The 14,623-nt window shown below is 47.3% G+C and overlaps 1 protein-coding gene across 3 annotated transcripts in view; it reads left to right on the top strand.

Moving 5' to 3' along the window:
• Positions 1–14,623, top strand: part of CYFIP2 (cytoplasmic FMR1 interacting protein 2) — an 80,363-nt gene that overhangs the window by 47,955 nt on the left and 17,785 nt on the right. For all 3 annotated transcript variants that reach the window (XM_024106804.3, XM_024106806.3, XM_024106805.3), the window contains exons 24-26: positions 8,709–8,852; positions 11,240–11,330; positions 12,577–12,707. In XM_024106804.3, coding sequence (XP_023962572.1) covers positions 8,709–8,852; positions 11,240–11,330; positions 12,577–12,707 — 366 coding nt within the window. The remainder of the gene's footprint in view (positions 1–8,708; positions 8,853–11,239; positions 11,331–12,576; positions 12,708–14,623) is intronic.

The raw sequence follows: 14,623 nt of genomic DNA on the forward strand, positions 1-14,623 counted from the left end.
AGTATTCCAGCAGCAGTCGCACCAGATTCTAAAAGAAAAGGGTTTTAATTCAGGCCAAGGAAATATGCCTGCACATACAGGCGTTTGCTTTTTCTACTTCCAAAGTGCTGTGTTGACTCTGAGATGCTTGAGACCCATTCGTTCTTATTGTTCATGGGGACGATGGCTTGGCAGTCTAAGCGACCCTCCTGGGACCACAGGTTCAAATCCCAAGAATGACACATTGGGCTCCATGCAGTGCACTTTCAGATGAAATGCTGAGGTTCCCAATGTGCTTTTTAGTAAGAGGATGGGGATTGGTTCAGTGCCTTCTTCCAGCACTATAGCGAGGTAAGGTACTGACAGCCACTCACCCTGAGGTGCCAGCCTTTCTGGGGTGCTCTGGGAAGTATTTGGGGATTCTTCAGGGTCAGAGATGCTGCAGTATGCAAATGTAAAATACTATTTCCAGTAAAGCAAAGTGTCGCCTATTAAAACTCTATCACTTAGTGACTTGTCTTTAACCTTAAGATCTCGGTGACTTTTAAACTGTCAGAAAAATCTAGCTGAGACTCTGTCCTTCGCCCAGCTACAGTGGCATCAACTGATCTTTTCTCCAGGTACTGCGCTCTGACTGGAAGCAGCTCTGGCTGCGATTTTCAAAGGCATCCAACTTCGATTGAATTTTAATGGGGTCTAGGCAGGCTCCTTTCAAAAATCATAGCCACAGGGGCCTAGAAATGACTGCGTCCCATCTGGTTAGAGGAAAAGAGGGGAAGGCAAATGTAGGACGTATACAGTGTAAGCTGTTGGAGTCCCTGGGGATAAATAGGTTTGGAAGCATTCGATATTTATCGATAAATGTAGGTAAATGTCGATTTCGCTATACACACATGCAAGTGGACAACAGAATATTTCCATCGATAATAATTGAAATGTACAGATAGGCAAAGTAAGAAAAATGCTGCTTGAGAACTTCTTAGAGTTTGATTTAAAGATAATCACTTTGTATATTTTGCCATGTGGTGTTGACAACTTGTGTTTTAATGGTTATAAAGCTTTAACTTTTGTAATCTCGATGTCTACCATCATTAAATCATTGTTGTCTGACACCCCCCCCCCGTGTCTGACCTCCCGCATAATTTCCCACAACTGTGAAAATTTCAGTAGATCAAAATAAAAACGTGTGTAAAAATAAATATGGATGTTATCTGTCAAAGTGATAACAAAATAAAAATCAAATTCTGCCTAGCCCAGAGATAAAGGGGGGAAGGAAAGACTTGCATAATGGACCCAGCACTTCCAGGCAGTGTCTGACTCCTGTCTGAAGCACAGGAGTGCTAAAGGGTAAAGGGAGCTTGCTCTGAATTAGAACTTTCCTCGTGGAACATTTTGATCCAGTGTCTGGAGTTCTCAGTCCCTGGAAATGAGTCTGCAGTCTGTGAGCACACCTTCAAATGTCAGCAGCGAGTGAATGCACCAGGCAAAGTGGAGAGTAAAGAACTATTTTACATCAGGAAGCGTCTGCAGCCCCTGCTCTCCACTTAGTCATCCCACTGCTTGACATTTTAGCTTTATCTTCCAAGGTCAAGCTGCTTCCCTTCTGTGTCCATCGAACAGCCATTGCCAGAGCAGGGATGGAACTATTCCCTGACAAGAGATGAAAGTGCAAGAGCTCTCACCTGGCTTCGGGCCCTCCCTTCAGGGGCAGAGGTGGAAAAGGTACTTCGCTGGCTTCATGCTGCCAGCCCAGCCCAGTCCTGCCTGCAGGGGGGAAAGCTGGCAAGAGGAACACAGGGTACAGAGGGATGGTGCAACGCAAAGGGACTCTCTCACCAGGGGTCCTGCAAGGCTGAGTTCAACAGCCGTCCCTGCCTGCCGTCATGTCAAAATTATACTTTGGTTGTTCCTCAATAGCCTTTGTTCTAGAAACAGGAGACAATGGAAAGTTTAGTTTAATCATCTTATATAGGAGCATAGGAATAGCCCCATTGATCAAACAAGGGCCCATCTAATCCAGGATAGCATCTCCACCAGTGGCCAGTACCAACTGTTTCTGGGGAAGGGGCAAGAAACTCTGTAGTAAGCAGTGATGTGCTAACCTGCTGCCTGCCCTTTCCCCTCCCGAAATTTCTCCTGGATCCCCAGAAGTGAGAGGTCAGCTCATGCCCTAGAGCAGGAGAGTTTCTAACCCTGCCACAGCTCTTCATGAGTTTGCTAATCTCCCTTGTTGTAGTTAAATAAGAACTCAGGGTGTGAATGTGAGGGGGGGTCTCTGAGTCAGAATTCTTTTGTTGCTGTTTTATAACCAAGCAGGGATGTGGCTTCTCAAAGGAGGCCCTGATAATTTGTGATAAATATATGTATTAATATATGTATAACTTCACCATGCTGCTGTAACGAGTCCCTTGTCAGAGTCAACCTACCCTCGCGGAAGTCCATGGTCCAAGTGCGTCAGTTAGAATTCCATGGATTGGTGCAGAGGTGGGCAAACTACGGCCCGCGGGCCACATCCAGCCCAGGGGATCGTCCTGCCTGGCCCTTGAGCTCCCGGCCGGGGAGGCTAGTCCCCGGCCCCTCCCCTGCTGTCCTCCCCCCTCGCAGCCTCAGCTCGCCATGCCACCAGCGTGCTGGGCAGCGGGGCTGCGAGCTCCTGTCAGGCAGCGCGGCTGCCAGACATGCTGCTCTGAGTGTCGTGGTAAGGGGGCGGGAAGCAGGGGGTTGGATAAGGGGCAGAGAGTCCCCGGGGCAGTCGCGGGACAGGGAGCAGGGGACGGTTGGATGGGGCGGAGGTTCGGGAAAGTGGTCAGGGAACGAGGGGGTTGGATAGGCGTGGGAGTCCTGGGAGGCCTGTCAGGGGGCAGGGGTGTGGATAGGTGTCAGGGCAGTCAGGGGACAGGGAGAATGGGGGGTTGGAGGTCCTGGGGGGGCAGGGGGGCGGAGGATCCCAAGAGGGGGTGGTCAGGGGACAGGGAGCAGGGGGGGTTGGATAGGGAGTGGGATCCCGGGGGGCGGTTAGGGGCAGGGGGTCCTGGGAGGGGGCGGTCGGGACAAGGAGCAGGGGGGGTGGATGGGTTGGGAGTTCTGAGGGGGGCAGTCAGGGGGCAGGAAGTGGGAGGGGGCGGATAGTGGGTGGGGGCCAGGCTGTTTGGGGAGGCACAGCCTTCCCTACCCGGCCCTCCATACAGTTTCGGAACCCCGATGTGGCCCTCGGACCAAAAAGTTTGCCCACCCTTGGATTGGTGGGTTGCATTAAAGTTCAGTCGGGTGACTGTGTTCCAACACACATCAAGGACAAGTACTATGGAGATCCACTCTATGACAGAAAGTGGGGAGGAACTCAGAGACAACCATATCCCAGTAGTGATACAGTCAGTTCTTAGACCTGGGCACCCAGGGAAGGAGGAAGGAGTTTCCTTATTTTTCCAGAAGTAGGAAACAGAATAAAAGACAGGGTGTAAAAGGGATTTAGGCACCTGAGTCCTATGGGAGTTAGGCGCCTACATACCTTTAACAAATCTGTCTCCAAGTGTCGAGTAGAAATCAAGCCGTTCTCCGCTGTTTAGCCAGCTATAAAATTCAGCTGTATTCAGGCTGCGGCAATGGGTTCCCAAGGCATGTAAAATTACCAACAGCCACTTCTCTGCTTGTTCACTGCTGCTTAGCTTTGTAAACGCTTCTGCTCATGCATCGTTGATGTATATTAATGTGCCCCTGTCCTCCTCTCAGCACCGCCTGAATCAGGATCAGGATCGGTTCTGTGGAAATCTTTAGCTTTGTTACATTCCCTGACCCATTCACCTGAGTTAATTAACCTGTCTGGCAGATGCCCTCAAAATGCTCTATGTGCCGGTGATGCTATATATTATCTAAATAGTAATTGTACCCAAATGCTGTAAGTCACAACGGTTTCTGGTCGTATATATTCAGCAACCGGACAAGGGCTTCTGGATTGCTGGGTCCAGTAAGTGGCGCTAACAGCTGGGGCTGTTTATCCTCCGAGGCTTGCTATGTGTGTCAGGAGGTGGTACCTGGTCTGTCACTCCAAAGCCCAGATTGGGCAGCAGGGAACAGGCAAATCGTTTTTTCAGTGAGAAGCGGGGCACTGGCAGCCCGTTTTCCATAGTGGGAGCTCCAGTGGTGACACATTGATCACAGTTTCTGCTCAGCTGGGCTAGCGATCACCTCGGATTAAAGGAACCTTCCTGTGCTATCCAGAGTGCATCACAACCACTGCTAGAGAAAGCGCCAGGCATGTTCCCCGCTATCCTCCTGTACTGAGAACCCCCTTCCCGATAAATAACAACAGCAGCCTATAGGATTGTCACATTAAGATAAAACCATCTGGACACATTCCTTCACAAAGGACATATTTTCTGTGCTGTGGATACCACATAGGACTGGGCATTTATGTGTTCTGGAGGAGAGTTTTTGGCCCTTTGGCTGAGAAACAGGATCAGTTCAATATGATGCATCCCCTACCAGGAGGGACTGGGCTCTCCTATTGCAGGAGGTGAACTTGGTTGCCTAGCAAGGGTTTTCATTAGAAGTTCATTTTCAAGAGGGTTCGGGTGTGTGGCATTTTTTCTTTCTTTCTGCGGCTTAAGGCCTGAATTCTTTCACTTGAAGGCGAGCTGTCAAGCTCAGACTGGGATTCGTGACAACAAGCAGTGGGCCTGCAGACTTGGAAATGACCTACTACACCTGCTACTAACGCCTGTGCTCAGGGATCCCAACAACAGCTTGCATCTGAAGAAGTGAGGTTCTTACCCACGAAAGCTTATGCTCCCAGTACTTCTGTTAGTCTCAAAGGTGCCACAGGACCCTCTGTTGCTTTTTACAGATTCAGACTAACACGGCTACCCCTCTGATACTCAACAACAGCTGATCACCTCGGCAGTTCCTAACGTGGAATGGGGATTTTCCCACCACGCTCTGCCAGGCGCATGGCAAAGGGAGACCGACTGCTATTCCCTTCTGGATTCTGAGACTGTGGGAACAAGACCCATCTCTGCACATCCCAATCTGTCTGCGCTCCCAGCCTCCTGGCCCAAACACCTGTACCGTGCGAGCAGCCTGGCTGCGTGCCCTGTTCTGCTGCTGTTGGCTGGCCCTCAAGCCACAGCAGAGCTTTATGATGCGTGTTTGATCATGAGCTGTCACCCCGAGGGAGGAGCAGGCTGCCACTCACCTGCACACAGAGCGCAGAGGGGCTGCAGGCAGAGGGCCTGTGTGAGGGAATGGATGGTACTATAAAGCCAGCTTGCATGTTCAGCTGTCTTGTCTTAAAATACACTTACCTCCGACATTCTTTAACCCAAGCTGTGCATTTCACCCTTAAATGGAGTTATGGTTTAATTGCTCAACGCCATGGTATTATTCGTAGATGCACGCCTTTTATTACAGCACCGCGTGGCTTTGCATAAAGCTTGGTGGAACTTACATCATCTTTCAGACAGGAAGGAATGAATCATCCTGTTTTGTTGGCAGGCAACCCACGTTAGAAAAGAGATTTTCTCGACGTGTCCAATTAAATGGGGATTGAGGCTGCAGCTTCAGTGCTAGTGCCCCCCTCCCCTTTTAAGGAAAAGTAAACTTGAAAAGCTTCTTTCCAGCTCCGTTAGTCACTGGTCACCGGAAGCAATGTGGAAGTGGGATGGAAGCTGGAGAGGTGGGAGGCTATTGGATGCTAATGCTGCACCTGGAGAGAACAGGTCTCCATCCCAGGGCGGGGGCCATCAGTGAATTGCTCTTTGATGGCAGTGCTGCCCCATCACGGGAATCATCATGTTCCCAACAAGCCCTCTTCAGCGCCTGCTGGCAGGAAGTGTGAATGGGTGTCTTCATGGGAGAAAACAGGAGACTTTGGTATCCCACTGAGGGTCTGCCTACACTGCAGTTAAACCCAGAGTCTGAGCTCTGCAGTTTCATAGCCTCTGCGGTCCACGCCCCGTGAGCCCAAGTCAGCTGACACGGGCCAACCACAGGTGTATAATTGTAGGACAGACCGACCCTCGGTGGGGAGCTGTGCAACAAGAGCAGTGGGACCCACTCCGGCAAAGCAAAGGCCCGTCACAAGACATGGAGTGGGCTGTTTAAAACGCTCAGCATTGTCCCAGCTCTGTTCCCTTTGAAGTCAGCTCCCACTGACATTACTGGAAGCAGAGTTAGGCTTTGGAAAATCCACCATCGTTGACAAGCTCAGGTGACACCGCAGTCTCATCAGTCAGCTGTCATGGGGGGACAGCTCAGGTTCTCTCCATTGCTCCACAGGACCCTCAGACTCCCAGCACCTCTTGGCCTGGACTGGTACTATTTTTGTCATTGAAGTCAATGGCAGTCTTTTCATCTACTTCAATAGGCTATGGACCAGTCTCCTAATTACCACGTGCCTTGCTATACAGGCCTTGGTGAAAGAGAAAAGTGTTAATGAACGCAATTTAGACACTTCTATAAGTTACCTACAATAACTTTTCCATACATAGTTCTCTGGGTATGGCATCTTGCAGTCTACCTGGGCCTTATCCCATAGGAAGAGGGGAATTCCTGGCTTCCAAATGACATATCCCTTTTCACCTAGTTCCTAATAGTTCCAATTGGCAAGTGGGTTTTGGAACAGAGAAAGGAGTCTGTTGGTCTAAACAAAATGATGAGGATGGTTAATTTGTTGATTAAAGTAACTGACAAGTGAGCAAATGAGTATTGTGTCAGGGAGTAGAAATTCTACCTTTGGGAGAGAAAGGGGGGAATGGTTTTATGGCTGGTGTTTTTAAAAAAAATGCCACGTTTTTGTAGCTGCTCAGAGGTTTGGAATGTTAGAATTAGTCTGTGAGAGATGGCTCAGTGGGCCAAGGGCAGGTAAGACCACCAGCGCTGCAGGATAACTGTATTTATCTCCTGGCTAGCACCAGCACGTGTGAGGCAGATGGTGGAAGCAGTGACTTTCGAGAGTATTCTTGATTTGTCCTGTTCTGCCACTTCTGCACACTCTCCCTCTCCTGTTGGCAGGCAGGGCATCACTCCTTGCCCTCTTGTAGCATAGCCAAAGATGGTTAAGATGTGCTCCGTTACTGGAATGGCAGGGAATCCCCTTAGAGTACAGTATCTACCTGACCCTTTGTCATGTCTGCAGAAAATGTCCTCGCTTCTGCTTTCTCATCTCTTCGGTTAACCAAAGACAGGCAGGGGGCTTATTGGCATTTCACTGGGAGAGGCGCTTTGTGCCAGATGTTGTTTGAAGAATATATTTGGCTCTGCTTCTTGATGCAGCAGTTATTGTAATGGGGAGGGGGGCAGAGGAAGTGAGAACACGGTCCTTTTCTTATGGTGCCAAACCCTGATGCAAACGCGTCCTTTTCAGAGCAAGCCCCTGGCACGCACAGCATTCGGCTGGCTCAGTTAACTGACTTGGCGTCCTTTTCAAATTACACAACTGAATTAATTTCCCCTTCCTCTCCCTTTGGCTTCTCTCGACGCTGCTTGGATCCAACCAATATTCTAGAGACAAAAAGCACTGCAACACGCTCCATGTTTCCAAGGCTATTCTAAGACCAAATGGAAATTCATTTTGGGCCAGGAGCCAAACTAAACCCCACTGTTCCATTTTGAGATATCCACTCACCCACAGGGCCAAATTCAGACACTAGCACACAATCACACATGGATAAATACCAAGAAAACTACAGAGTCCTACACTGACGCCTACAGGACACAGAGAGGGACTGGTTCATGTCCTTTCCCATGCTGTTTGCTTACCAGCTGTTGTAGTTCCTACTCTCCTTCATTACAGTTGTTTAGTGAGGTACGTGCCAAGCGAAGACTTCTGTTCATTTGCTAAATGCTGTTCATTTTGCAACCTCCTCCTCCCATCTTCCTTCACCCCATTTGTCTGTTTTGTCCATTTGTCACATCCCATCCAACACCTAGACTGGGGCAGGGACTTTGTTACCTGTCTGTACAGCACCTGTGGGAGCCTTGATTGGAGTTCCTAGGTGCTACCGTAATTAACAATAATTGTCAGAGATTGGCAGGAGCCAGATGCACTTAGGAGCGCTGGCCATGGTTGCAGCAGGGGTAGCCTGAAGCAGAGAACAAGAACCTCGGCAGTGGGAAAAGGGTACAGGAGTAGTGCGTAAAGGGAAGTGAAGGCAAGACAAGCACATCGCCTCACCTCCTTCTTTCCTGTGTCCTTTCCTCTGCCCCCTGTTCCTCATCAAGAATATCTAAGAGTTATAGTGATAGCAGCGCTCAGAAGTTCCAGTCAGGATTCAGATGCAGACCTTTTGCTAACACAGAAAAGAGACAAGTGGGCTTTCGACTGAAGGACACAGTGAGACAAAGGGATGGGGAGACAGTATGCAATAATACCTACTCGTCAGTTGCCAAGGATTTCTCAATAGGCAACCATTCTTGTTTATATGGTATGTAGACAAAAGCCAAGGCTGTTGCTCTTGTGCGGACAACAAACCCTTCAGCTAGAATTGAGGATGTTAGCCAACAAAAAAGTGTCAGTTTCAAACACTCTTCTAAACTGAGTCATCAAATAAAAATTCATGGTGCCCCCTCCCAAAAAAAAAGAAGTGTGCCATGGAATATATTCATTCCCTATGTCTTCTGTAAAAGGTATCAGAACAGGTGGGACATAAAACACCGCCTGGAAAAGAGTATTAGGTATCACTCTTGCAAATGCGCCTGTCCTCATAATTGTCTTTGTGCCTCTCATTTTTCAGCCACTGAACATTGCCTACAGTCACATCTACAGCTCCTACCGCAACTTCGTGGGGCCTCCTCATTTCAAGACAATCTGCCGGCTCCTAGGCTATCAAGGGATCGCAGTGGTGATGGAGGAGCTGCTGAAGATCGTCAAAAGCCTGGTAATTATGGGCCTGGAACAAGTGATAGGCAAACCTCAGTGCTTTGGGAGGCTTGGGTCAGATAACCAGCCTAGGCTTTGGATACTTTGGCCAAAATGTTCCCATTAAGGTATGTACATCCATCCATCTATAGTTAGACACCTGTATACATAGCCTGATTTTCAGAGGTGCTAGGGAATCCCATTCACTTCAAAGAGAGTTGTGGGTGTTGGCTACAGTATTTACATAAAGCATATCCAAGTTCCGCTGAGCCTCTTTGTCTAGCAACGGGGCTATACGCTTCCTGAAAAGACGCTCTTCTTGCACATTATCGGCACTTCCTGAGCATGGTCTAGGAGGAAGGGCCTTGGACTGGGTCTCGAGACCTGGGTTCGAACACCAGTTCAACCACAGACTCCTTGTGTGACCTTGAGCAAGTCATTTAACCTACCCTGTCTTTCAGTTCCCCATCTGTAAATGGGGATAGTCTTTCCCTACATCACAGGGATGTTCTGAAGGTAAAATCCATCAATGGCTGTGCTCAGATACTACACAGATGAGGCCCACATAAATACCTAGATAGATCTTGATGAACAGGAGCAATCTGATTTGGGACTTCTGGTCCTAGATAACTAAAGGAAGGGAAGAGATTAAAGAAAATTAAAAAGAAATGAGCCGTACTTTTTTTTTAATTTCTAAAAAGATTCCAATTTTGTGTGAAGGTTTGGATCAGTTCTTATCAATGCCAGTTTGTCCATCACTACCTGATACTCTTAACACGGGCTGAAAGAGACAATTTCTTCTTCTTGTCTTCTCTGCTTTCTCTCAGAAGATAAATCTGATGTTCAGAAGAAATGTTATCTGTGCAGTTCCAGGGCCTTAATTGACAGCATATAAAACGATTTCTGATCATGTTGTTCCTCCAGAAAAGCTTTTGTTGAGGAGATTTTTTGGTCAGCAAACAGTATTCATTGCAAATGCTTCAGTTCATTTTTGCCTCTAATGTTAATGCATCATCTTGATCTTGTCTAATGGAGAAGTGTGAAGCCGAGGATCTCAAAGTATTTTCACTTAACTTTCATAAGACAGTAGTAATTGGAGGGGTCGGCTGTGTGTGCTTCGTGTACAGAGCTCTAGCTAACATCTGAAATTGATAGTGGTCAGAGCAAAGATAAGGGCCTTGGGACTGGCTCAGTTACGCTCAGTGCAGAATCCTGTATAAAATATATACAGGATACAGTTATATAATGCAATTACAGCACATACTTTTATCACAGAATCTGGTTGCTCTTCTCCATTTTAATTCACAACTTCAGAGCTCCAGCGGTTAATTACCCACCCACCCACACACACACACACACACACACACACACATACACACACACACACAGTGCAATTCCATTTTCTGTAGCATGCTCTCTGTCAAGTGTCAATAGCATGCATCCTGTCATCAGTATTTAGGCAGAAGGAATCTTTCCTGTGCTGAAGAATGATTTTTGTAGCCACTGTGAGTGAGATTTTTTTTAGGCTATTTTTGATCTATCTGGATTCTCACCCGCAAATGCTGCTTGCGATTCAGGTTCAAACAAACAAAGTGCTCAGAGCTGAGCTTTCAGATGGAAACTACAGAAAATCATGAGTTGGTTTCAGAGTGAAACCATAAAAGAGCCCCAAGCTTGTGGGCTGAGTTTTATGTGTATAATGAAAGCAAAAAGCAGGCGAGTTTTGCATGGTTTGAGGTTTTTATAATCAAAACTGCGTTCTGCTCTGGTAGCCACCAGCCAGTCCACAAAAGTTGCCCTTTAAAATGAATGTGCTCTGAGTAGAGACTCATTGGTGAGGCCTCATCTGGAGTACTGTGTCCAGTTTTGGGCCCCACACTACAAGAAGGATGTGGAAAAATTGGAAAGAGTCCAGCGGAGGGCAACAAAAATGATTAGGGGTCTGGAGCACATGACTTATGAGGAGAGGCTGAGGGAACTAGGATTATTTAGTCTGCAGAAGAGAAGAATGAGGTGGGATTTGATAGCTGCTTTCAACTACCTGAAAGGGGGCTCCAAAGAGGATGGATCTAGACTGTTCTCAGTGGTACCAGATGACAGAACAAGGAGTAATGGTCTCAAGTTGCAGTGGGGGAGCTTTAGGTTGGATATTAGGAAAAACCTTTTCACTAGGAGGGTGGTGAAGCACTGGAATGGGTTACCTAGGGAGGTAGTGGAATCTTCTTCCTTAGAGGTTTTTAAGGTCAGGCTTGACAAAGCCCTGGCTGGTACGATTTAGTTGGGGTTGGTCCTGCTTTGAGCAGGGGGTTGGACTAGATGACCTCCTGAGGTCCCTTCCAACCCTGATATTCTATGATTCTATAATTCATCCTTTCAAGTTAATTTATCTCTTTTTCTTTCCGACAGTTACAGGGCACCATTCTGCAGTATGTGAAAACATTGATAGAGGTGATGCCCAAGATATGCCGCTTGCCAAGACATGAATATGGATCTCCAGGTCAGTGCTAGGATACGTAATGTAGCATGCCTCCCCACCCATGCATGCCGCATTAATCCAAACACAAGGTATTAACAAAACAATGATTGGCTTATTCTCCAAGTTCCTAAAATGATGTGTTATAAGACTGTCTAGATCAGGGGTTCTCAAACTGGGGGTCGGGATCCCTCAGGGGGTCATGAGGTTATTACATGGCAGGTTGTGAGCTGTCTACCTCCACCCCAAACCCAGCTTTGCCTCCATCATTTATAATGGTGTTAAATGTATTTTAAAAGTGTTTTTAATTTATAAGGCGGGGGTCGCATTCAGAGGCTTGCTATGTGAAAAGGGTCACCAGTAAAAAAGTTTGAGAGCCACTGGTCTAGATGTTACAGTGAAGAGCACATTAGCAATGTATAAATAAATAGTATTCTCATGAAATTAAACATCATGAGGCTTATCACATTCGATTTCCTAGCTCTCTTGTCTGGTGCAACCTCAAACTCTCCCCAAAGCTTGTCTTGCTAGAATGTGCACATGCAGCATTTGAATGGAAGCCTGCTTGTGAAACCTGGGAATGGCATTGCAATCTGGCCTTTAAAGAAAAATGTCTTACAACTTTAATTATGGAACAGCTACTATGGCTCCATAATGCACCTTTTTTAGCTGTGGAAATGAGAGCCTGCATCAGACGTTTTGTGACCGGTGACAGAAAGTACTGTATGTCGAAAGACCCGACACTTGACAAGTTATTGAAAGTTTCTGTATGGAAACCTGGATCACTGATCTGGAACATTTAAAAAAAGTATTTTGTTTTGCTTTCAAGGTTTTTTAAAGTACATTATTATAGGTTTGTTGTTGCTGACCCAAAAGCTGCACTAATTCCAGGAATACATGTAAAGTTTATTTTCAATACCACTAACTTTTTGCAAATAGGGGTGGGTAGGAAAATTTGCTTGGTCCAGGTAGCTGTGGAAAATAGGCATTCAGAACGGTTCTGATTCTCCTATCTACTATTTTGACACCTATGCAACTCCTTTGACCTCAAGTGAGTTCTTCCTTATTTACTCAGGTGTGAGAGGAGAATCAGGCTCATTGGTTGCAGACCTTTCATAAGGAGGACGGTTATTTATAATTAGTAATCCAGGATCACAGTTAGTGGTCAGGAAACACTAGGCATTGACTGGTACTTTGGACGAGCCACTGGTTAGCTTGGTTCTGCTGCTCTTCCTTTCCCGGTCGTCTTACCCTTCTTGTGTCTATTTAGGAATCTTGGAGTTTTTCCATCACCAGCTGAAGGACATCATTGAGTATGCAGAGCTGAAGACTGATGTATTCCAGAGCCTTAGAGAAGTGGGCAACGCTATTCTGTTCTGCCTCCTCATAGAGCAGGCCCTGGTAAGGCAAAACCTCCAATTTCAGCAGGTTACACTCTACAGCTTCACCTGTACTCACCATCTCACTGGGGTTGGGTTATTTTTGTGTGTGCGTGTCATCTAAAGGTGTATGAGCAACACTACACAGATTGGTTTTGTGGCCCTGAAGCCAGGGCAACCTGTGAGGAAAGAACTCACTGATATTTAAGTGAGAAATGGCCCTGAAGTGGAACCTGAGAACTGAATTCTGGAAGATTTACTTTCAGATCCAAGATCCAGAGAGACCTAAGGTGGTTTAGATCTCAGACCCAGAATCAGGAGCTGCCTGTTTCCTGGATCCAGTTCTAGGGGCCATCTTTTTATTCTACAGTGCTGAGCACCAAAGGGCCCTGATCCCCAACTTGCCCACCTAGGCACCACTGCAATATCAATAAATAATAATTATGAAGCAGCCGCAAACAGAGGGACTCTCACAAGAACTGCTGATCTGGTGAGATTTCTTGGGGCTTGTCTCCACTGCAAAGCTAAGTCGAGTTACAGCTTCAGCATTTCCCTGACTCAAGCCCCATCCACTTATCTCAAGTGCAGCAGAGCGTTTAACTGGAGTGGGCTCCCTCAGCTGCTAACACACCCCCGCGGTGCGGCTCGAGTGGTATTCTGCCCTGTGGCCACTGGGCTAACGCCAGAGGAGTTAACTCCAGTGTAGATAACTCTGGCTAACTGCAATGGAGACACACCCTTTGTGCGTCGAGCCTGTTGGGCAGAGCTGTGGGGGGGCCACATGAGCTGCTGCTGCTGTCTGTGCTGTTTTGCACTAGATACCCAGCGAGTATACACTAGATACACAGTCAGTCTCTCATACTGTCCATCCAGCACCTCCCAGGAGCACTACAGTACATTTTGTTAAGGAAACTAGAGATACGCAAATGTGCCTCTGATAGTCTGGCTGGATTTTTGTATAATGATAGCAGCCGAATGTATCCTGCCCTCCTCCTCCCGTGGTCTGCTGGGTGTGCTGCTTTTGCCCTTGAAATAGCTCTCTAAAGTGCACATTATGGTGTCTCGTAGCAATAACCGCCATTGGTGTGAAAAAGCACTCCTGTGTTGCCATGGAGACTGAGAGTGTATCAGCAGCATGCAGGCAGTCCAGGAAACAAAAGTAAGATTCCGAGGTCCCATTTGGGAAGGTTACCATCAAAGTCCATATGGGTGGGGTTTCCATAACCAGCCTGTATCGTGTCTCTCTGATCTTTAAGTTCTTCAGTAAGGCATTTCATTCAGAACTTAATGCAGTTCTGTACTCGGAAGGCCTCAGTTTCCACCCACCAGGAGAACATGAGGCTATAGGGCCCTTCTATGCTGAAAAGCTTTGAAGCTTAGTGGCACGGGAGGTGGACACTCTGGCTTTTCCTCTCTGGGAAGCTGGGTTCTAAATCTCCGTTCAGGCCCAAGTGAAATCGTTTGGATGGGCTCCGCCTACTGGATATGTGTCTACATCCAAAGAGCTCCAGGTAGCCAAGCGTGATTGACAGCCATCTGCTCGAAAAAGGCCCAGGACTGAAGCTGAAAGAAGGATTATGGGACATAATGGAGGTGGCCTGGCAGAGTGGGCCAAGGAGGGGACCACAGTACTCACTCCCACTCACGCCTGGCTCTCTCTTTTGCCACTAGTGCCTAGTCTAGACTCAGCTGAAATCAATGGAGAGACTCCCACGTCCTCATGAGCATCAAAAATTCACACACATTTGAATTAGGAACTTCCTTTTTTGTGGGAGGAACTTCCTTTTTTATCCAGTGACAAAGTCATTGATCTATTAAGGAGAACCTAATCCCATGTTTAAGATGCAGACTGGCAAAGACAATTGTTTTCCAGGTTCATCCATGACAAGGCACGAAGTGTCATGCTTTGCGTGAGATGCTGTTCCAGAGGATATCTTA

This window comes from Chrysemys picta, chromosome 8 (genome assembly GCF_011386835.1).
Source record: "Chrysemys picta bellii isolate R12L10 chromosome 8, ASM1138683v2, whole genome shotgun sequence".
In the NCBI taxonomy this organism is placed as follows: Eukaryota; Metazoa; Chordata; order Testudines; family Emydidae; genus Chrysemys; species Chrysemys picta.